We start from the raw sequence: 23,942 nt of genomic DNA, 5'->3' as shown, positions 1-23,942 counted from the left end.
TAATCCATATTTTAACCTTAAGCCTTTGATAACATCCTTATGATAAAATGAATTTTATCATAATATGTAGGTTGTCTCGTTAGTATGACAAATTTTAGGGTAAGATTTAGAAAGAACGTTGATGGCTAAGTCACCTCCTATACATTAAACAATATATTATTCGTATTACAACAATAACACAAACATTAGTTTTGTGATATATTTATTGCTTAAGGATAAACAATATTATTAAAACAATAGGAGGTACATATTTGTATTGTTACATTGATTGTAAGAATAACTAAAAATACTACAGAAGATCTTTGAGCGCTCCACCGATGACTCCATTAGTGGTGTCTCCGAGACCGACTCCAGCAATGGTTTGCTTCCCAAGATCCAATTGAGCGACATTGTTAGGATTGTTTGGGTTCAATAGGTCCAGGTTGACTAAGCCATCTCTTTGTCCTCTAGATGCTGTTCCTCGCCCTCCCGAGTATTCTGATCTACCATTATAACCATAATCGCAATTGCATTTATTTTGCGCCGTTGAAGTTATAACGAGAGCATTGACCAATTTCATAATCAAATCCTCCGGGTTGAACGCTTTACTTTTCGGTTTTTCTTCATCATCCAGAAGACGGGCAAGATTTAGCAGAGTCTTTATCTCTTCACATGATGAAGAACACGGCTCTGGCTGGTAAGTGTGTGGCATCGGTCTGTGCAAGCCGAAGCACTGTACCTGAGGGATTACATAAAACCATTTAAAAGTTTTTCTAAAGTTGAATAGTCTTTTAATTATGTTTATGTATTTCTTTATTTGTTATTGTTATTTTGATAAATAACAATGTTTTATTACCAACTCCTAAGAATAAACTATTTATAATTTAAAGAAATTATTTAAATAATTTTCATGTAATTATATCGTTAATTTCAAAATTTATTGGTGTATCTCAAATAACTCAAATAGTATTATGATATAAATACTTTTTTTGGAAATAAACTCTAATTTGACATTTGTCAGTCATGGCATACTGTCAACAATTGCTGACAAGGACACGTCGGGATACGAAAATTATGTGATATATCCGAAAATAAGTTATGTATATTTAAAACATTTTCTTTTTTCGTAAGTGAAAATGGCGTAGGTAAAGAAACTTCTTAACTTTCTTTGTTTAACTAAAAGAAATAATAAACGGTTCAAATATAAGTATTTTTTCCAACATTGATTTTGTTCCCTTTGGACAACAGACTTTGGGCCGTGGGATTCAATTAGTGCACAGGCGCTAATTAAATAATTAAGTTCGCCTGGCGCCTGATAGATACCGGTGATCACAGAGCTGGTGCTTTCCTCGCTCAACGAATAAGTATCGCAATAAACGAGTTAGATAAACTGCCACCTGCACCAAACCTTTAAAATTTTTATTTGATATTATTATTAATTTGAACACTGTAAATACATATTGTATATCTGTGTGTTGGAAATATAGTATTTGTTTATCGTTAAAATAAATAGTTACTAAGATTCGAGTTTGACGTTAAAATAGTTCACATAATACATAACACTTACGCCAACAAAGAATGCCACGAAGAAAGTTGCTAGATGTAGTGTTGAACCCATTTTTCAACTGAACATAACTCAACAATTAAAACTATCTCTTATATAGGTTAATAGTGTTATTATGACATGCAATATACATATATTTCACGGAATTCAATTACCCAACAATATTGTTTTATTTTTAACGTCACGTAGTGTTGCTATCATAGGCGTTATTTATATTACGAAACATTAATGTAGGTGAAAATCAGCCTCCCCGGTTCTTTACCTAATATTAAAGACAAAGGAAGAAGAAGGAAGAGACCAAAGAAGAGATTTAGACAATCACACACTTAAAAACTACAGCCCCCCACAATGCAGTAGACCCGGACTACGTGTATAGGATATCTGGTTGTAGTATTCTCGTAAAATAGTTTCTTTTGACAATTTAAAAACAAGGAGTACGAATTTAACTTGAAAAATCTTCGCGGAAATAGCGCGTAATAGGCGGGAAATACTGCGTAATAGGGGGTTGCCTGTTGAATATTGTTTACTTTGTTGAATAGACAATTGAAAAACTAAAATTATTTTGAACTTATATTATAAACTTTATTTAAACTATTTTAAACGTATAAACCTCTAGAATAACTCAATGAAATGAAACAAGCTGAGACACACGCATACACACATACGCACATAGAACAAAGTTCATGCACATATGGTACAAAGTGTCAGAACTACAAACTAAATAAATAAAATGTTTACTTGGATTCCAATTCCAGGGCCAGGACCATGACTACATTGGTTTGTAGGTACTACTACAAACTAACAGCGCAATTTCTTCCATTATTAATAGTAATGAACAATTACTATTACTACCAACTAGCAAAAGTAGTAGTTTTAAAAATATAATGGTAGTGATAAAGTTAGTTTTTTATCGTTTAAGAAGGTTCTACCATGAGGTATTCATACATAATCTTTATATTCCATACGAAAGTTGTTAAAAATACTTTGAATCTTTAAGGATCGCAGAACGTAAAACATTTCTTCTAAAACTCGTTTCGTTAATAGAAACAGCATGATATTTACATTTTATTTGTTTACAGTATGTTTTTATTTGCTTGCCGTAGACTCGCTCGTGTGGATTTTGTGTATGTTGACAAGATTTTTTCCAACGATTCAACAATTGTATAGATTATATCTCGGTCAATTAATATTAAATCGTAAGAAATTATGTACTTCCTAACGAATCACACTATACATATTATAATAATTTGTACGGTAATAAGTTGTATACAACCAAACTACAGAAATAATATAAAGGACAAACATTATATGAAGCCAGCAATTTCAGGCAATTAAAGGGTACATAAATAAATGAGTACAATTTTTTTACATTTAATATGACTTTAAACTTAAAATCCTTACAGATACATACAAAAGTTTTCATATTATACGTTTAGTGCATTTAAATAGATACACCCAATAAATCCGTGTCACCAAGGGCGATATTCAGCAGATTGCCCTCATTTCGACCATTGTTTCGCAGTGTAGACACGACTAACGCATCTATTAATTTACTAATAATTTCTGAAGATAAACATCCACAGTCATCCTTAACAGGATAATCTTGGAGTTGATTCAGAACTCTGGTCGTTTCTATTGTGTCGTAATTGTCGATGATGTGTCTCCCTACGGTGAGGATAGGTTTCGCAGGAATGGAGTATTTTACAGCTGGAGGCGGTTGCATACGCCGAGGTAATCCACATAACCTTTGAGTAAGACACACCTAAAATGAAAAACCGTATTATAAATACATCTAAAATAAAGTTCTACCTTGTTCTTAGACTATTAGAAATATTTAGATAATAATTGGAAGATGGAAAGGTCTCCAGCGAATGGAGACCGAAGTTCCAGCGCTACATTCCAATGTTTGCTTACACAAATCGTTAACTTATTTGACTTGTATTATAGTATTTTTCTTTTATGTTTATATTAATAACTTATACGTAAAAAATAATTATACAAAGTCATAAGCGTAACAATTTTTACAAATTATTATGGTTAAGTCGTATAGGTATGAGTCGATACTATATCGTTTTTTTAAATTTCATTCATAATTTTATTAATTTAGAGTTTATTGTCTCTGAGTCTGAGCTTATGGCAGAGAGGTAACAATAACGCTTACTTACGCAACGTAATACGATCTCTTTTTATTATTTTATAAAGTTCTCATTTATGCAAAGTTCTACTTAGACTCACATTAAATTAACAAAAAAGTTGACTAAGGAGTTATTTTCGCTGCCGATAATATTATGATTTAGTATGCCAGACTATATTACGATTTAGCTATCTGTGTCTACCAACGACACACAATTATTTTTGGCGGGATTTTCGAGGTCAAAATATGTTCCGGTTTGTTAGACAGTAATATATAAAATTTGTTAAAAGCAAACTTTACGCGATATAAACAGAATAGGTGGAACGAGGTTAAAATATTTGTAATATTAGTCATCTTGCTATTAAATAATAGTATTTTAAATGTACTTACATCACAGTAAATGGCGAAAACAACGAAGAACAATAGCCGAATCATTTTCTTATAATTGAATTACAAAACTAGAAAAAATCCTTTTATATTAAAGGTTTATGAAATACATAGAAATAATGTATTTCTACATCCTAGATACTAGGTACGTGCATATGTCGATCATAGAACTTTAATTAGTATTTCGAAATTATATTTTTTCCTAATAGTTCTATTAAATATTAGATGAGAAGTCTTATTGACGTACAAAACATTAAACACATAAACGTTTTTCCTGTAAGTCCCAACATAGTACCCAAAATCATCATACCATAGCCAAACAACATGGTTTTAAGGGCCTATAGTATAGGCCCTATGCCTAATGGGTCCAAAAAAGTACATTGTTTCTTTCAATTTTTTGTCATCGTTTCTTGAAGTAGGGCGAATGGATAAAATATATGGTGGAGTTGAGTTGTTTATGTATCCATTTTGAAAGATCGAAACACGATTTAAAAAAATCCAAACAGCCAATTTTTGACACTTTGAATTCATTTTATGACGAAAATGTATATCTGATCATGATTTTGAAATTTACACGATATATTTTATCGCAAGCCGAATAATTTCAGAAAAAAAATTGATAAAATAACATTAATTTAATGTATTACATAACAAATTGTTATTACTGGCCGACGCGCAGCGTCTCAGCGCTCCAGCTCTCCATTGCGTACCGCAGTCCACCCCGAGACACTGACACAGCAATGCGTTCAATAGGGCCTTAAGAACTCATTTTCTCTTATACTATTTATAAAAATATAATTTTAAATTATTTTTAGACTTTGTCACTAACAGAAAACTACTGTTTCCTTAATTAAAACATTTTTTTTTAAATGTGTAATTCTTTCTGTATATTTTCCATAGGTTTGGTGATACTAAAATCTCATAGATTATATTGTCAAGCTTGCAAGCACACCTTCAAATAGTTAAAGCCTCTATTGTGGAGTTTATCTGATCGTAACAATGACGTAAGAATCAAATGAATCAAAATACTCATTATTGGTTTTAAAAAAACATATTAGTTTTAAGTCTCACAAATAAATGTCCTTACGTAATTATATAATCGTTAAAACCTATTTAATTCCTGGTCGATACTATTATAGTGACTTGCTCGTTCAAGGTTCGGCTGCAGAGAGATTTGGTCAGTGACGGTGTCCACGAAGAAACTGTTTGCCTAATAAGCGTCGTGTCAGCCGTAATAGGGCTGCACACGTACCTTACATAACATATATATATATAGATAGACCTATATTAAATATATATCAAAACTTTTATTTTGGGAAAGTTAGCGGTGGCCGGCATTTCAACCGCGTTCATATGATCTTACAGTAAACGTTACCTCGATAAATTATAAATGTTTTTCAACTCAGCAGTTTTGGCGGGAATAATATGATTACATATTAATATACATGCGTATTTTGTATTCATTCATGTATGGATTCAAAATTCCGCCTGCTGATTCCTTGATTAGTTTTCTTAACAGACAATTGGTCACACGTCATCAATTTCCGAGTGAAGAGGTAACATTCAAAGACCAGACCATTACTCCCATATGGGAACTAAGAGTAGTGAGCACTGAGAATCGATTCTGTATTTTAATTCTGGCCATGCCAGTTCCTCTCTATATTTGCACAAATCAAATTGGGGTCTGGATCGTTATCCACCTCGAGTCTGTGTTTACCATGTATCGTACTATTATAATACATAATTGTACCTGGCTAACTAGTGTCATTACTTTCTGTAATGTCAGCTTCAAGAGATGAGACTAAAATAAGCATACTAACGCTGTTCGGTATTATCCTCCGTCGCGGAGAAACATTTCTAATATTTTGTGAATCCTAATTGCTAATTTAAGTTCAGTTGTAGCCTGAAAATTTTTCTTTAATTCACGGGGACAATTCTAACAGTACATATGTTTGGGGGTACATTTGATTATATAATGATTAATTAATTTAATCTACACTTAAGGTAATAAGGATTACGATAAATACTCGAACATAATAAAAACATCAAATGTAATTTACAAGTTTATCTTGTCATTAAGATGGACGAGTTTTCATTAATAAACATATTACGTTTAAAAATATCTCTACTGTGCCGTGATATTAAAAATATAATATAAAATATGTGTTAAAACAAAAAGGTGTATATTTACGATACATAATCTTCTTATCTTTATGTATCTGCATACAATACATACTTAGGAATGACACGAAATTGCATGTGTTTAATGTAGTGAAAATAATTATTGTCTATGCCTAATAAAACAATACTAACGTAGCCTACTAGATCATACTTATTGAATGTAATTGTAATAATCACAAAACAATTAAAATGGATACCGGGCCAAAACAAAGACGACATATAAATCCAAGATATAACGCAAATCTTTTCTCCGCTTTAACCTTTGGGTGAGATTATCTATGTCTTAAATATGGACCCATGGTAGCTATTATTTTATATAAAAGGGGGCAAATTCCACAACCAACACTCCCACTACCAGAAGGCTCGAAGGCGTACACTCGTTATTTTGAAGAAACCTAAGGTAGAAATTGAGGGCTGCTGGATCCACAAAGTGTTGTTCCGCGACAAACAAAGCCTTAGATAGCGCTGAGTTGTGGAACGAGGGACGTCGAACTGATACTAGTGGTGGTGGTATTAGTCCAAACATTCTCCTTGGTAAATGCGGTAAATGATGGAGATACTCCAAGTCTCCATGAAACTTCATGGCGGTCTTTTCTGCCGGTTACACGTGTATAAATACTTATGAATGTCTATTGAAGTAACATAGTACAACGATTTTCAATATAGGTATATAACGGTCATTGTTACAAAATATCTGTATCTATATATCTGTTTCATGACCATTTGTCAATCTAATAGGCAAGTATGTAATCAGGCTCCTGTCACACACGCTGTCAACTTTTGTTTCCTCATGAAGTATTTCACTGTACGAGCGAATGTTAAATGCGCTCATAGAAAGAAAGTCTAATAGTGCACAGCCGCGGATCAAACCTACCACCTCACGGATGAGAGTCGCATGCTGGACCCACTACGCCAACAATGCTCATGGTTTCGAAGTATCGCTGTTAATATTCAACTCGAAATAATTAAAATATTGTTTTAAGATGGACTTTGGAGACATTTATGCTTGGTTACAGTCGAGATATCAGAGAAGACGATCTGTATGGACCTCTGCCTGAACATAGATCTGACGTTTTGGGTAATATATTACTAGGGAATTTGTGTATAAATTTGTGTAAAAATTAAGGTCCGCACTATAAGAGACAGGGACATTAAGATATTAAAAAAAATGAGAAAACAAATACATTCGTATAATTTTGATGTAATGTTACTGAGCTGTGTAGCTCAGTGGCCCGCCCTAGTCCGGCGTGTACTGCGGTACGACCAGCACTTTTCAAATTCGCCGATGCGTGTTATGCATAGGAAGTTAAGCTACTTGCCTTAAATAAAGATTTAACGAGAGCGTTGCGGTGCCACTGTAACATACATTTATATCATACAAACAATTTTTAACCGCCTTAAGAAAGATTATGATTGGCATGTATTTCTTGTTTAGCTTCCGAGTGCGTAATAACAAATTTCTCGGAAGCTGGAATTAATATTGTACTGTCCAACTCTTTTCCAAATCGGATCAGTGTTCTCAGTTCTGGATTCTTCTTGGCATATTTTTTGACGTGGGAAAATTAACCATATTTTTATTAGGTGACTCGATCCAAAAAGCCTGGGATCTAGAAGTCAAAAGGCAGTCTGAAGATGACAAAAAACCTAGTCTTTTGAAAGTTTTGGCGAAGGTCTTCGGCGTAGAACTGATGCTTTACGGTTTGATTCTGGCAGCAGTGGAATTTATTATCAGGTATTCAAATTTGTTGCAATAATCTTTTTTTTTAATCTACATACACAAACCCTTCATTCAGGGTTCATACACTGACGTCATCGTCAGCGACTTTGTCGTCCTCGACTTTATGTCGAAGTAAGAGCAGCCTTTCTCAATAAATGAATATAATTTTAAATATCTCCTATACTCTGCGTTATGTATAAGTTGTAATATTGACTGATTACTAGAATTCAGTTCACTATACTAAATTAATTACAATTGGCTTTAATTTGGGATGCTACTTGTGTGGACACGTTTGCCCCATCTCACCTCCTTGGGACAAGCAGGAAAGCTGGGTTAGCGATGTATAATAAACGGAAATTATATAAGAGTCTTTCTTCTCCGATTTTGTTTCCTTTGGAGTAGAGACTCCTGGGCCGTTGTGTTCAAGGACACAGGCCCTAATTAAAGATTTAAGTTGGCGCCTGGTCAATAGTGCCGGTGAACACAGAGCTGATGCTTTCCTCAACGATGTATCGCAATACAGCAAGGAAATGCTGCCAGCGTTAAAGGTACACTGCCGCAGGGACCAAACTTTTTCAATAAGTTTTGTTTATTTTTTAAATAATTTAATATAATATATAAAAATGAATCCGTATTTCCCTTGGTCATGGCATCACGCGTGAACGGCTGGACCGATTGCGCTAATAGAAAAAGGTTCTTATGAAAGAAAAAATTAAGAAAATTGTAAATGAAATTAAAATTCCAATTCTTAACTACCATATTGAACATCAATTGTAATTGAACAACATATTAGAAATTGATAGAATGCTGCTAAGATAGTTATTATATTGATAAAGAACATATAAAATAATTTTTTGTGGCATTAACCTTGAAAATCCATGTTTTTCACATGACCAGTTCCCGTGTCGAATACCAACAAAACTATGTACATTTATATACGCGCCAGAAAACCAAATAAAGAATGTTGGATATCATAAAGGATTTTTAGTTAAATATACCAATTCGAAATCAATATTCATAGTTAAGACAGGACAACGTCTATCGAGTCCGCTAGTATCTAATAAACTAAATTGTTAGTCATATTGACTGAATACTAGAACTCCTTGGTCTGTTGTTGGCAATTTTATTCGTGTATGATGTTTGCTTTTAAATACGGTAAATTGTTTATTACCGTACATTATTCAAATATTACGTGAAAAAATGTCAAGTATGTTTGATGATCGTGCAAAACTAAAATCTTATTTGTACAAATTTTTGTCGGAAACTCATTAACTGTTAATTTTTTTTACTTCTATATGGAAATTGATTATTTTAAATTTTGTCCTAGATTACAGCAACCACTATTCCTGGGTCTATTACTCAGGTATTACAGTCCAGCGCAAGACATGTTCAATTCCACGTGAGTATGTCAACTGCATCGTGTCTACTCCGTAGCTTCCAATAGTGACAGCGATTCCAATCTCAGTGACTCTAACTGGAATTGAATTGTATACAACTTCGATGTGATTCTCTTAATATACAAAGCGATGTTACAATGTAAAATTTACAAATTTTGATTGATATTTCTGATGTTTGTCAGAGATTTCCCTTAATAGAAACTGTACACTTATTGCACACTTTCTTATGATAAATATGCTTATTAGTTTTACGTAAGCCTACAAAACCGACACCGCACGCCGTCACAAAAATCCGACACCCTGAATAGTCAACATTTTATAATAAAATATGACAATTTCTTTAATTATGTAGAGATGTTTTAGTGATATTTAAATAAACTGTATTAACTAGATAATGCGTTATAATAAAACTTTCAATGTATTAAAATTACCTTTGTTTCTATTGTTAGTGTCGTTCTTTCTACAAACGTAGAATAAGGCGTAAGATAAAAATTTTGTTAAGATTTTCATCTTGTTACGCCAAAGAAGTATAACTTCTAACGCGTGAACATAACTACACATACGTGATTTTTATTGATAATTCTCTTAAACATAATTCTGTTTTCTTCGTATTATTCACATGTAATTTTATTATTCATAAATAAACTATCTTTTAATTAAATGAACTGTGTAGAGCAGTGTTCGCCTAATGGGCCTGCAACTCTAATCCCTGTTGTGGTAGAGTTGAAAGACTGTGCACCAATGTTTGCATTTCTTCTACTCGTACGGTGTAGGAAAACATCGTGAGGAAACCGGTCTTAGACACGGAATGTGGACGGCGTGTGTCAGGTACTGAAGGCTGATCACTTACTTGCATATTAAAAAACAGATACAAAGATCTGTGGCCCAAACAAAGGGTTGTAGCGCCAATGGAGTTGCAGAGTTATGAAATAGAATAACACTTCTTGAACGGATTGAAGCTATTTATTTAATTTAACACCTTTTGTCTTCAGTCACCGTGACCACGCACGCTGAAAAGCACGCGAAACGTCGGAAAAATGTTTAAAATTTAGAATTATGTAAATAATAATAAGTTTTTAATAATAATACATAGCTTCAATCCGTTCAAAAAGTGTTTTTCTTAACGTGTAAAAGCTATTTTAACAAAAGACAATACTAGAATAACACTTGTATGTACCTGCGAACTTGGCAAGCCTCGATAGAAGAAGCTGATGGATGAAGCCAGTTCATCATTCATTATTATTATTTTAGATCTTCTTCGACGTATTTGTCACGTCTTCATTCATACTACGACATGTCGAGTGGAGTGTCGTGGGGTGAGGCCGTGTTCTTCTCGTTCGGAGTGGTCTTCTGCAGCATGATCAACGTGATGGTGCAGCATCCGTTCATGATGGGCGTCATGCATATTGGGATGAAGATGCGTGTGGGGATATGCAGTCTTATTTACAGAAAAGTATTCATGATAATCAAAATAGATTTCAATATTTTAATATGTAAGATAGAACGCGTTCTACTGTCGTTGCCGGGATTCGAATGCTGAACCTCATAGCTGCATATTTTGTTTAATATTTTGGAAACAAATATATAGATACTATTATTACTAAATATGGAAAAAGATCCTCTACAGTTTGTGTGTTTAACTAACTTCTAAAGGAAAGTATTCATTAGCTGTAAAAATTTTGGGATTGATTAATAAGAAACAATCGAAAATGGTTCACTCGTTTTTGAGGTATTCTGAAGCATTGGATATAATATTTATTATAGAAGACGAATTAATTATAATTCATAAATTTGTCTGGGTTAAATTTTTCTAAAAACATGTTTCACAATCAAGACACAGCCAACCAACTCAAAGTGACTTCTTTTAATTAATATCTTCAACAATCGCCCATAAATAACGATTTTAAAGGTGAATATGAAAAAGATACTGGCAGGTCAAAGATTCTTGTTTCGGTGGACACATTTTCGCAGTGCTAGTAAAAACATAACCAAACATTCCACTTAATATTGTTATTTCAGGCCTTAAAAGTAAGTCTCCAAGCAATGTCAGAGACCAGAGGAGGTCTTGTTGTCAATCTGATGGCCAATGATGTGAACCGATTTGATACTGGTCCTCTATTCATACACTACCTTTGGATCGGACCATTGGAGACTATTGTAAGTTAGCAAAATCATTTTACAAATGTGTTAAGAGCGCGCATTACCCCTCCCTCCACCCTAGTGTCTAGTGAAACAAACATATGCCTAAAGGTCGCGTGAGATGAGACGGACGATAGTGTTTCGTTGAACTAAAATGAATCAAACGCCAAATGCTTTTTAGTTAAATAACTCGTAAAATATATAATATTTAATAAAATGGTTAGTAACAGGTCTCGACCATACTAATGTGGGGTACTACAATTAACTTTTGTTTCCACATTACACATTGAATAAAAAATGAAATTAGACAAAAGTTAGAGGTGACTTTGTGTTTTTTTTTTGTATCGAGGAATTTATATAGTATTGTGTTTTTAATTAGACTCAACCATTGAAATTATAGTAAAGGATCAATACATATAAATTTTTAATTCAAACATACTTAGATCAAATCAAATCTACGATGAGTGATTTTGGTTACACCCTCATAAGAACTACAAATCGTTCTTAGATTTATTGTTTGACAGTCCAGCCAGCTTGTTATTAAAAACTGTCTTATTTTATTTTCATACCTACCAATTCGACTTAGGATCCTTCAAGAAAAGAGCGTACCCATTCTTAAAAGGCCGACAACGCACTCGCGAGATTGAGAGGGTCCATGGGTGGCGGGTATCACTACCATGTGAGCCTCCTACTCGTTTGTTAAAAAAACCAGTCATTTAAGAGCTAGGTTTCGTAAAGAAAATATTTGGAATTCCAGCCCGTATCATTAAAAATCGATTTTTAGGAATAATTCTAATGGCTTTGTATTTTCAGTTCATGACTGTTTTCTTATATCGAGAAATGGGAGTATCGGCAATTTATGGAGCTTTAGTAGTCTTTGCAGTGGTTCCGTTTCAAAGTACGTAAATTTACTAATTTATGACTTTCAGTTCAGTGTAAACACTATGTAACGTTAAAATAAATTAGTGGCACTAAAACCTGTTCAGGTCTAGCCATCAGATTTCTGTATCTATTTCATCTTCATTTGTCAATCTTATAGGCATGTAGGTGATCAGCCTCCTGTGCCTTGTACCACCAGCGGTTTCCTTACGATGTTTTCCTTCACCGTTCGAGCGAATTTTAAGATATTAGATTGCCTAACTCTAACCAACATAAACTGTAAATTAAAAAACTACTATTATATGCAATTGTCGCGCTCCTAAACAAGACTGCTATGGTAACATTAATACAATTCACAGCGGTTTTCTAATGTAACATTATTCTGATTATATTATATTATTTTGTAAAATAAGGAGAAAAAAATGCGCACGGAGGATGTACATTGGTGCACGGGCGGGGTTTGAACCTATGTCCTCCGGGATGAGAGTCGCACGCTGAAGCCACTAGGATAACACTGCTCTAATAAATACAACGTGCGGAAATAGTACTTTAGTGTCAATTTGATAGTATAGTGTCTGTTGCATACGAAACGTCGAGTTAAGTGAAGGGTTAAAAATGAGTTTAAACTCGCTAAGGTAGTTGGGGAAAGTTTGCAGTTTGTGTCGCGCATCGTTCACAGCGCGGGACACAAAAGTCTTTAGTGCGTAACTAAAGCTTGCTTATCTGCTGCTTTTAATGCTCTTACAACTTAATTACCAACATTGATGAAAATACTGATATATTTTACAATATATCAACAACATCATCTTCCAACTAACCGTACCTTTGTTGGTATGGGTATGGGTTTATTCAGTTCTAGTTATTATTATTACTTTTTTAGTTATTGTTATGTAGCTGCTTGTTGCTTTTTACCTTGCTAGCTTGCTTATGTTCTCATATAATTGACGTGTATGTGTGTAAAATTTGTGAAGTCATATTTTCTTGTATAATTTTATGTGTACACATTGTTTTAGAACTTTAAAATAAATAAATTTGATTTACGCTTCTAATTCTTAACTTAACTTAACTAAAATATATATATGTAAATTAGCTAATGTTAGGTTACATAACTCACGTCACAAAAATTAAAATTAAGCACTTTCAACGTAAGATCATTTACATGTGAGACAATTCGATGTGAACAATGCATTGTCATCAGAGAAAATTTGAAAGACAAATGTATGGACTGTGTAGGAAGCTTTTACTCTAAAAGTATGCATACAATGCAAGGCCAATAAAAAGAACGGCCTTATTTTTTACAACTATCCAAATCGTCGGATCGGATACATAAATAAAGCTCTTTTATTATTAAGTTTAATATTTACTCAGTAAATTCAAAGCATATTCTTTTATATTATTCACTTAGAAAAGATTATTGGATGGGACAGCAAAATATTTCTGTTAATTTTGTAAATATTACTTAGTTTTTTAATATTTTTAGTTGAAATTTGGCCATACAGTATGAAAAATATAAAAAGTCGTTTATTTTGTTTAAATCAGTATTTCTTAAGAAAAAAGATACAATAATTTGTACTGATAACTAGATATTTTAATTATTAACTGTCCACATAAAAGATAAAATGTGTATTTTGGCTAAATAAAACTAAAAACTATGTATTTCTTAGAATCAAATAATCTGGTTGTATTATACTATTTCACATTAAAAACGACAAAAGAAAATAAACCCTCTAGTTTTAAAAAAAATACTATTTTATATCAAGAAGAGATTTCTTTTCGATCGACTATTAATTAAATATTACTATCAATCAAAGTGAACTTAGCTCCTAATTAATAAATAAAATAAGAGATCATAAAAACAAAAGATAACGAAACTATGATCTAGCGTGTTACAAACGTCGTCGCCTATACTAGTATGCTTGTAGTAAGTACGCTAGAATATAGATTCGTCATCTTCGCTGTCAAAGAAGTGATTGAAAAATGTTATTTTTGTCTGCTAAGGTTGTATAATCAAGTCGTCCTTATCGCTGCCTTCTGTGCGTAATGGCTGAACACGTTGTGGAGGAAAAATTATATCTGAATCATCAGAGTCTGATAGGAACCTCGATCTCTTATAGGGAAGTGAAGGCGTATCCTGAGAAACTGTTTCTTCTTCAGGTGTAACCAGATTTGACCTATGTAACTGTAGACTTCTTGGAGAAATATTATATATAGCTGACTATGTGATCGCCTATCATCGAATGGAATCTTTATCTTACCAATTTGAAAATGTGGACATGGAAATGCAGTTCGCATGCAAGATACACAATTAAGCCTCCTAACAAGTAAACTATTTGGTCTGTTTCGATTCCAAGAAAGTTCATGTCAGTCTTAAATGTATTCATTTTATTTTTGGCGACCATTTCTTGAATATCTCGCACAGTTGGATCTTCTATTCCGTAAATTTCTATACCTTTATAATTTTCTTTTAAATATGACATAAGAGAGTCATGATCAGGTACGTTTTTATCCATTGCGACCGAATTGTTACATAGCTTTTTGATGCAACCACCTACTCCGTAAGCAGCACCTTACTCACTGTAGTAACATTTATACTGTTGACATCCTTAAATTCTTGGCTTATAAAATTTATAATTACCAAGAACATAGATTTGTTTCGGAACTGCGTTGTTGGGCAGACAATTAATATGTGTAATTCTGTTAAGTTCAGACCAATTTCTTTAATTCTGTAAGATTGGTTTAATAAAGTTGATATCTCATCTTAATAAATTTATATCTCAATCTAATAAAGTTTATTGCTTAATTTAATACATTTTATTGCTTAATTTAATAAAGTTTATTGCTCAATTTAATAAAGTTTATTGCTCAAGTTAATAAAGTTTATTGCTCATGTAAATAAAGTTTATTGCTCAAGTTAATAAAGTTTATTGCTCAAGTTATTAAAGTTTATTGGTCAAGTTAATAAAGTTTATTGCTCAAGTAAATAAAGTTTATTGCTCAAGTTAATAAAATTTATTGCTTAATCTAATAAAGTTTATTGCTCAAGTTAATAAAATGTATTGCTCAATTTCATAAAGTTTATTGCTCAATCTAGTAAAGTTTATTGCTCAAGTTGATAGTATAAATTAATTTTAGTCCAATATTTGTGTACTACATATGTTCCGTTTGGTACCAGGTTTTTTATGGCAATAGTTTTAACTATATAAGCTACTTTAAAAAATGTACATAAACCTATTAAATCTTAATATTAGCATTGATTATGAAAGAACATTACATTACAATAAAGGTTAAAGCAAAAGGCAGGGGATTTTAATCGGAAGATTTATTAATAGTAATTATGAGGAATTCTTTAGTACCTGTTTGCGCCACCGGTATCAGTCAAATAAATATGACAATTATCGATTTTGACTTTGATAGGAATCTGAAATGGTAGGTGGTGTAGGGGCGTAGGGGAAGGGAAGGGAGCATCCTGGATAGCTTCCGCATACCCAGGCCCACACAGTACCATTTGTTCTTGAGTTCTTAAATCATTTATCATGATTTTAATATCAATTGTATAATTTAACAAAAATAATGATTGTTTCAGTATATTTGGGCTCCCGCACAGCGTGTTATAGACGTAACACCGCAGTGAAATCTGACGAAAGGGTCCGTCTTATGGAGGAAATCGTTATTGGGATGGAAGTCATCAAAATGTACACTTGGGAACAGCCTTTTAGAAAGATCATAGATACAGTACGTCGGTGAGTGTGTTATTAAACTAAAATGTTATGTCAAGCTAACATATAACATATTTAATTGTTGGATAACAATTCGAGAGGGAATTGAAGGCCTGTTTTGGCCTTAAGCAGTGTTAGCCTTGTGGCTTCAGCGTGAGACTCTCATTCTTGAGGTCGTAGTTCGATCTCAGGTTGTACAACCTTTCTATGTGCACATTTAACATTCGCTTGAACGGCGATCGTAAGGAAAGCGGCTTGCCTTACACTAAAAAAGTCGGCGTGTGTCAGGCACAGGCTGATCACCTACTGATTGACTAATGATCATGAAACAGATACAGAAATCAGTTTTTTTTTTAATTTAAGGGCCAAGCCAAAACTCGAGTTCATATAACGAGACTAACAAACTCTCAATATTACAATTAAATAAAACGTCAGTTTCGACACATGACAGATAACTAACAATCTTTTAAGTATTTCACAGACAAGAGATCTACTTCATAAAGATGACGTCATACATCCGTGGCGTCGTGATGTCCTTCATCATGTTTACATCCCGATTCAGCATCTTCATAACTATGTTGCTATACGTCACATATGTGTCAAGAATCACAGTGGAGAATGTATTCTTTCTCACCTGCTACTACAACATAATGAAGCAAACCATGACCCTTTTCTTCCCTCAGGCTGTCGGCCAAGTAATTTTTTTGCTTAAAAACATGCTCCAGCAACGGTGCTCTGTAACTTCCAATTGCGATTCCTCCGTCGAAACATTGATATTGCGTGGTACAAAAACTCAACTCGAGAGAAACGAGAACGACGAAGAGCAATGCTCTTGGAGTTGGACCCCGCGCTATTAGACCAATATGCCATATAATAGGCAAATAGAATAACATCAGGTGAGCCTCTTACCTGATGTTAAGTGATATCGCCTATGGACATTCTTTGCTAGAAGGCGTTGAAGAGTTGCTACGCTCTTTTCTTAATAATTACGTGGAACTGGCGCTAAAATTTAATTTAAAAAAATGTGTGCGTGTTCTAGTGTACACACGTAAGTAGTGAATCTTCTTTATGACCTTATTTTTCGAAAAATGATCTACTATATGCAACTTTACAGAAATTGGTTAAATAAAGTTTAACAAAAGGCTTTTATTATCATAGACATGAATTCAAATAATACAATTATTTCATTTTACCTTATTACTACTAAGATTATTACAGAATTTCATTCATTGTAATAGATTTATTACTATCATTGTTATGGTTATTACATTTTTTTCTTATTAATGGCTAAGAATCTCTTCGAATCAACCGCGGTAGGAACAAAAAAAAATTGACTTATTCAAGAGTTCATAAATCTAAGTGACTCTTATGTTATAGGACATTATCGGAAACGAAAATAATGTATTACAATTTATGAGTGTGGGAAGAACTAAAGAGCGCATTTTATATTAACTAAAATACATACATATATGTAACTAATGTTAGGTGACACAACTGCATTATGCGATTTATGCATATCTTAAGATAATATTATTCTTTGTTCAAGAAATTAATGAATATTTAGAATGTAGCCACCATTTTGTTGCCCAAAAACATCTGCTTAACGCAAATAAAGTAGATTTCTCTATTCCTTAAACCACAATTATTAATTAATTAATATTGTAATATTCGCACAGGTTGCTGAAATGATGGTAGCCATACAGAGAATAAACGATTTCCTATTAACTGAAGAATGTCATTTCCCACCGAAAGATCCATCAGATGTTACAAAACCCGGAATCAAAAAGCTCAAAAAGCGCGTCACAATTTCAAGTAAGTGTAAGAGAATACCTCCAAATACCGTTTGGCTGTAGAGTCGTTGTTATTATTAACTATATAAATCAGTGGCACTACAACCTTTTTAGGTCTGGGACTCAGATTTCTGTATCTGTTTCATGATCATTTGTCAATTTAATAGGCAAGTAGGTGATCAGCCTCCTGTGCCTGACACACGCCATTGACTATTGTCTAAGGCAAGATGGTTTTCTTCACCGTTCAAGCGAAACTTAAATAGAAACATAGAAAGAAAGTCCATTAGTGCACAGCCGGAGATCAAACCTACGGCCTCGAATGAGTGTCGCACGCTGAAGTCACTAGTGACTAGGCCAACATTGCTCTACTAACCCACTAATTATTAAGCCTTTGACCATGCCATAAGTTGACGCGCCACTTTTGATCATTACTTGTTTACACAATTATACGGTAAACTGCTGTACAGGAACCAAGTATTCTATATTTTTTCTATTTACTATGTTTTTTAAATAATTCAGTAACATTCAATAACAAGAGATTCTTGACCATGGGGGGAGGCCCCATGAAACGCCGCCGTAACGTTTTCTGTACCCAATAGTAAAACGTTTCGTGACCAACCCCAGTGACTCTTTATACCTAAAACTTACCATTATGTGGTGTAAAGTACTGGAAACTGGAAAATAATATAAACAATGACGCTTAATTCAATCTCCGCCCCGCATCGTAACGTTTTACAAGAAGACCCCCCCCCCAAAATTGGTTACGTAGTACTTGAACGCACAGCTGATGTGCAATAAATTTTAGGCCTAAATAAAGTATGTATTCGTTGCAAATAGTTCCAATGCTATATTTAGGCTTGCTTGCCCGTAGTAAGTAATAACAATCCAAGTAACTAATAACAACATTTAAAATGTTAAATAAATATGTGGAAATAAAACAAGGCTTTATTATTAACGTTTGATTTTATTTATGTTCTGTTGGATAATGACGTGGAATAAGTGATACCTGTGTCTTGTGTTCCATAATAAACATTTTTTTTTTAAGAGCGGGTGACGAGAAAGTGATTGATGTAAAAGCATTAGAACAGACCATATTTTACATTCTCTATTATCCGACCAAAACGCTTTATCATTTTTACATAAAGTTCAATGAAACTCGCTCAAGAGCTTTACATAAGATAGCTTTCCAACTTTCAGTGGATCCCATTAAGCCCCTTCGAAAACGACCACAAAAGAAACCTCAGCCAAGCACCTCCAAGGCGACCGATCCTAAAGGTAAACGCATATATATCCTTTTTTTTTATGGAATCTCGCTGTTGGCCTTAAGGGCCTTAACAGCGTAGTTCGGGCTGTTTTGGCGTTCCCCGCGATTAGGGCAAGGGCGACTCCTGTGAGATTCGAACCTCGGCCTCGGCTGTCGCGTGTTGGTCCATCGCCTGAAGGGTAGGACGGAAGCTCACTGGAGTTACCGAACTACAAAGTAAACATTTATACCCGATAAATATTATGTTAATTAATGTTATTTAGTATATTATAATAATACGTTAAAAATGCAATTTTTTAATATAAGTCAACTACCGGAAATCTCCACATTGAACTATAAAAACCGTAGTAAATACAAAAACAACATATGTATATTAAAAGTTCTTTTACTTAATATTTTTTTTTCGAAAATAACCCATTTGTACATGTACATTCATTGTGACGATTTCCTAAACCATCGGAGTTACGCCCCGAGTATAACCAGACGCAAGCATTCTCTTCAACTGGTACCTTACATTCGTTCGTTTCATAGGAATTAACTTTTCATTATTTCGCTTATATTCTATCGTTGTACGCGAATGATATAAAACTAAAATATTATATCTATGTCTATCAAAGATGATAAGCGAACTAATACGCTACGAATTTATTCAAATATTTTTTCTAGAAAAGTGCTTACATCATTCTATTGTCTCTATTTTATGTCGACATAAATCCCCACGCAACAAGGCACTAAGCTTTAACTCATACTCACTAAGGCCTTCCAAAATACCTGCAAACGTTTCATTTCATAAGAATGTTAAAGTAATATTTTTAATTAATTTGACTCCAGTGTCTCACGGTAGGTACGAATGTCATGAATACAATATAAAATTTCAGACGTAGAAAAAGAGGAAGTTATCATTAAATTCGATGACGCAAGTAGCAGGTGGATCAAATCTTCAGAAATCGACGATGTTTCTAATATATGTTTGTCTGTAAGTATAGCCATAACAAACAGACCACACCACCATCATCATTTTTGACCTGAACTTTTGTATGGTTAAATGAAATTGTGTATCCACCGAACCGTTCTTTGTTGTACAATTAACCGCACCTGTCTTGCTTATAATTTGCCTTCATAAAAGTCAGTGGCGCTACCACCTTTTTAGGTATCTGTTTCATGATCATTTGTCAATCTAATAAGCAAGTAGGTGATAAGCCTTCTGCGCCTGATACACGGCACCTATTTTTTGAGTCTAACGCAAGCCGGTTTCGTCACGATGTTTTCCTTCACATTTCCAGCGAAAGTTGAATGCGCACCTAAACAGAATGTCCATTGGTGCACAGCCAGGTATCGAACCTTCGACCTCTGGATGAGAGTCGCACGCTGAAGCCACCAGGCCAGCACTGCTCCCAGCTGCTAATCAGATACAGAAAAAAATCTTGTCACATGTAGCTTGGTTTTGAAAGGATTTTTTAAATGTTGTTAAACCTGTTTTTAGATTTATTCTCGAACTTTGAACATAGTGATAGGTGCTGTGGGCTCTGGTAAGTCCACCTTATTACATATGATGCTGAACGAGCTGCCCTGCTGCAGTGGCTCCATGACTATATCGGGAACTGTTAGTTACGCCTGTCAGGATCCCTGGCTTTTTGTCGGTATGTATATAAAAGTAGCAGAAGATACATAATGTATAACAAAACGCTTTTTGTTTGATTTCTGATAGAGAGAGAGGCAGAGATGTAGTCAACGTGTATAAGATAACTTGCAGCTGTTTCATCATCGGACGTCGAGGCAGATACAAATTCCAACCGTATCACCTCGATGTCCGTCGTTCCACAACGATCGGGCGTTTTTAAGGCAGTTTTTGTCGCGGATATGGAACCAGCTGCCCACTGAACTTCTGAATTTAATTCCGAATCAATTCGTCTTAGTGTACTTTAAGAAAAGAGCATACCAATTCTTAAAAGGCTGGTAATGCACTTGCGAGCCAACTGGCTATGTAATGGGTCAATGGGCGGCGGTACATAACATCAGACGATTCTCTGCTCGTTTACTCCATGTTACATTTAAAAAAAAAACAATACGAAAAGGCGAATGCATTCCTTTACTTGCCTGCTCAAGGAGTGCTGACAAGAAGGTAGTTCTGCCATCCAATAGAAACAATAATTAGTTCAAATAAAACAAACAAAATGTTTCACGATTTTCAGGCTCCGTTCGCCAAAATATCTTATTCGGGCAGCCATTCATAAAAACCCGGTATATGGAGATATGCAAGGTTTGCGCCCTGGAGAGGGATATTTCATTATTCCCGCACGGGGACAAAACTATTGTTGGGGAGCGCGGGGTCTCGTTAAGTGGAGGTCAAAGGGCTAGGATAAATTTGGCCCGGGCAATATATAAAGAGGTAAGGTTTTTATTTAAATCCGAAAACTCATACTATAGATACCGGCAAACTTCTTGAATTTTAAACAAGGGATTGGTGGAAAGTTTTCGCATCGTACACAGCGCGAGACACAAACGTCAACTGATTTACCAATCAGTTGCCTCCCCCCTCCCACTGATACCTGAAAGTCGCTTCTGCGCAGGCGAAGACATTTGTTCAAGATGTTTGCCGGTATCTGTACCAAGTTCAAAATTTATCTTAGCTGAAGATTTGGAGTCGAGACTATGCGTTAAAACGCCCGTCTGTCAAAAATATATTATATATGAGATACGGAAGTCTTAGTTCGCACTAAGTGTAAGACGTTTTAGGATGGGCAGATAAATGTGTTTTTGCTTAAAAACGTTTGGAACTTCTTTACTAGAACAATCGTCAAGCAATATAAAAAATCTTTGCCACACAATCTGTTTGAAGTTAGGAGATATAATCTGTATTCTTTTGATTATCCTTATAGGCCGATATTTATTTATTGGATGACCCCCTATCAGCCGTGGATACGCAGGTTGCGAGACACATATTTGAAAGTTGTATAAAAAGGTAAATGTGAATGTGTGTTGAATTATTATTTCCGTGTTAAGTCAAAAAGGGCTGATGACAGATAAATTACCAGAAAAACAGTTTTTTTTACTTCATCAGTGTCAAGACTTTTAGTTTCCGAAAACTTTTTATAATTACATAGATCTTCATACTCAATTATTCCAACACTAACACAAACAGGTTAAACTGATAACAACCTTTTTCGAAGACGATTATAATAAGCGTGACGTGACGCATCATCGTGATCGTCACCAACTTCTATACTCAATTCTTTTCCATCACAAAACTCCCTCTTAACTTAAAAATGATTCAAATTCTCAGATCCTTATAATTATAATGTTATGCTCCTCTCATTAGTGCTTTTTGGAAATTCCATCTCTCAGCTTCTTCTGAGGCAATTCATTTAGGATCTCCTCCATAAAGTTATGGAATATCCGTACGATTGACTACCTCCTTTAAATCTTTTTTAAACACTTCTACATAAACATTTCCTATCTTCATCAATCGTAACTTGTAATATATGTACTTCTGATTATTCTGTATTGCATTCATGAAGCGTGAGAATAGCTTCTAGATTTTAGAGTATATTATGTTTTTTTTAAAAGATTTTAGATTAAGTTTGTTAATTCTATTTCAGTGTTACTTGTAACTTTATTTTTGTTGATGTGTTTATGCGCTCTAAATATAAAGCGAAGGACGCCCGTTGAATCCTAAATAATTTATGTTATTTGTTTTTAATGTAACGAACTTTAAATAAATAAAAATAAATAAGTACCTATGTTAATAGATTAAAAACCATGCATTTTATAATCCATACGATTGTAGATACCTTTCAAACAAAACAGTAGTATTGGTAACTCATCAACTGCAGTTCATAAAACAAGCGAATCGCATTGTAATAATGGATGGCGGAAGTATTCTTGCGGAGGGTGAATTTGACGACCTCAATGTTAGTATTTAAAATCTGAATTATTTAGGATAAAATTACGATGACACTGCTTTATTCGTTAATAAGGCAGTAACTTCTCAGAAAATTTCAATACTGATTTTTGTGTGCAGTTTTGATACACTTATGAAGGTTCATGTATAAAAAATATATGTCCGAAGGAATTATGTCGCTTAGGAAAGTACTTTGTCAATGTTGAATGAATGAAAATCATTGTGATGAGAGTGTTCGCGATGTCAGGCCAATCTGTATTCCAGGATCAAGAACTAGAGATAATCCAGCTGATGCAGGAGAAAGTCCGCGAAGTGAAGGAAGAGGATTTGATGTCGTCCGTTCAGAGCACGGGCAGTTTCTTGAGCGCTAAGAGATCACATTGGTCATACTGGTCGCTCATGTTCGAGTCTGCCGTAAGTCTCAATCTACGCGGACACCCTAAGCCCTAAGGGGTACAAACCACGTATTTTTTCAAACGGTGCAAAGTGGGTTATCCAATTAAACTTAAAGCGAGTTCTTCTCGTCCCTTCCAGAACATCATGAGATATTTACAAGAACGCTACGCACCTCGTACAATTTTACGATGAAAATATTTTGTTTATTATTATTATCTGCTGTCTCGCTAATTATATTTCACCCTAAAAAAACATAATTTATTACGAACTTATTTATTATAAATTACAAATTAATATACTAATATTAATTGCAATGCTTATTAGAATGCAATTCTTTAAACTAAGTGCGATATCGAAGCGACGCCAATGGCCTCCTTCGTCAGCAGAAATTGTATATTGTTAGGTGCAGGGCTGGCACATAACTCGCTCTTACAACTTGATTACTAACATTTATATAGACGGATTGAAGCTATATATTATTATTATAAACTTATAATT

General features: G+C 34.0%; 2 protein-coding genes and 1 long non-coding RNA gene across 5 annotated transcripts in view; 1 reads left to right on the top strand and 2 right to left on the bottom strand.

The window, feature by feature from the left end:
* Positions 1 to 240: 240 nt before the first annotated feature.
* LOC123717802 lies at positions 241 to 1,640 on the bottom strand. The gene is made up of 2 exons (XM_045674015.1): positions 1,547 to 1,640; positions 241 to 718 (listed from the first exon to the last, which is right to left on the bottom strand). The coding sequence occupies exons 1-2, from the start codon at positions 1,595 to 1,597 to the stop codon at positions 290 to 292; spliced, it is 480 nt and encodes a 159-aa protein (XP_045529971.1). The 5' UTR covers positions 1,598 to 1,640; the 3' UTR covers positions 241 to 289.
* Positions 1,641 to 2,890: 1,250 nt separating this feature from the next.
* On the bottom strand, positions 2,891 to 4,116 carry LOC123717810. The gene is made up of 2 exons (XR_006754873.1): positions 4,068 to 4,116; positions 2,891 to 3,305 (listed from the first exon to the last, which is right to left on the bottom strand). It is a non-coding gene; the product is annotated as an uncharacterized LOC123717810 (long non-coding RNA).
* Positions 4,117 to 6,375: 2,259 nt separating this feature from the next.
* LOC123717675 (ATP-binding cassette subfamily C member 4-like) overlaps positions 6,376 to 23,942 on the top strand; it is a 28,710-nt gene continuing 11,143 nt past the window's right edge. For 2 of the 3 annotated variants that reach the window (XM_045673804.1, XM_045673803.1), the window contains exons 1-17: positions 6,376 to 6,511; positions 7,229 to 7,323; positions 7,827 to 7,977; positions 9,290 to 9,361; positions 10,611 to 10,812; positions 11,379 to 11,516; positions 12,312 to 12,396; positions 15,961 to 16,117; positions 16,575 to 16,788; positions 17,770 to 17,905; positions 19,081 to 19,158; positions 20,026 to 20,123; positions 20,631 to 20,787; positions 21,340 to 21,536; positions 22,027 to 22,109; positions 22,935 to 23,058; positions 23,313 to 23,462. In XM_045673804.1, coding sequence (XP_045529760.1) covers positions 6,435 to 6,511; positions 7,229 to 7,323; positions 7,827 to 7,977; positions 9,290 to 9,361; positions 10,611 to 10,812; positions 11,379 to 11,516; positions 12,312 to 12,396; positions 15,961 to 16,117; positions 16,575 to 16,788; positions 17,770 to 17,905; positions 19,081 to 19,158; positions 20,026 to 20,123; positions 20,631 to 20,787; positions 21,340 to 21,536; positions 22,027 to 22,109; positions 22,935 to 23,058; positions 23,313 to 23,462 — 2,214 coding nt within the window. In that variant the 5' untranslated portion in view covers positions 6,376 to 6,434. The remainder of the gene's footprint in view (positions 6,512 to 7,228; positions 7,324 to 7,826; positions 7,978 to 9,289; positions 9,362 to 10,610; positions 10,813 to 11,378; positions 11,517 to 12,311; positions 12,397 to 15,960; positions 16,118 to 16,574; positions 16,789 to 17,769; positions 17,906 to 19,080; positions 19,159 to 20,025; positions 20,124 to 20,630; positions 20,788 to 21,339; positions 21,537 to 22,026; positions 22,110 to 22,934; positions 23,059 to 23,312; positions 23,463 to 23,942) is intronic. The other variant, XM_045673805.1, reaches the window with a different exon arrangement.

Source organism: Pieris brassicae, chromosome 13 (genome assembly GCF_905147105.1).
Source record: "Pieris brassicae chromosome 13, ilPieBrab1.1, whole genome shotgun sequence".
NCBI classification, from domain to species: domain Eukaryota; kingdom Metazoa; phylum Arthropoda; class Insecta; order Lepidoptera; family Pieridae; genus Pieris; species Pieris brassicae.
Note: the sequence above shows the minus strand (reverse complement) of the source record. Positions and strands in the feature narration are given on the sequence as shown.

Bases quoted from the DNA above. Each gene is read 5' to 3' on its own strand.
- LOC123717802 (XM_045674015.1), bottom strand. From the start codon at position 1,597: ATGGGTTCAACACTACATCTAGCAACTTTCTTCGTGGCATTCTTTGTT. The intron at 719-1,546 runs GTAAGTGTTATG...GTAATCCCTCAG, and splicing joins TCGTGGCATTCTTTGTTGGC to GTACAGTGCTTCGGCTTGCA.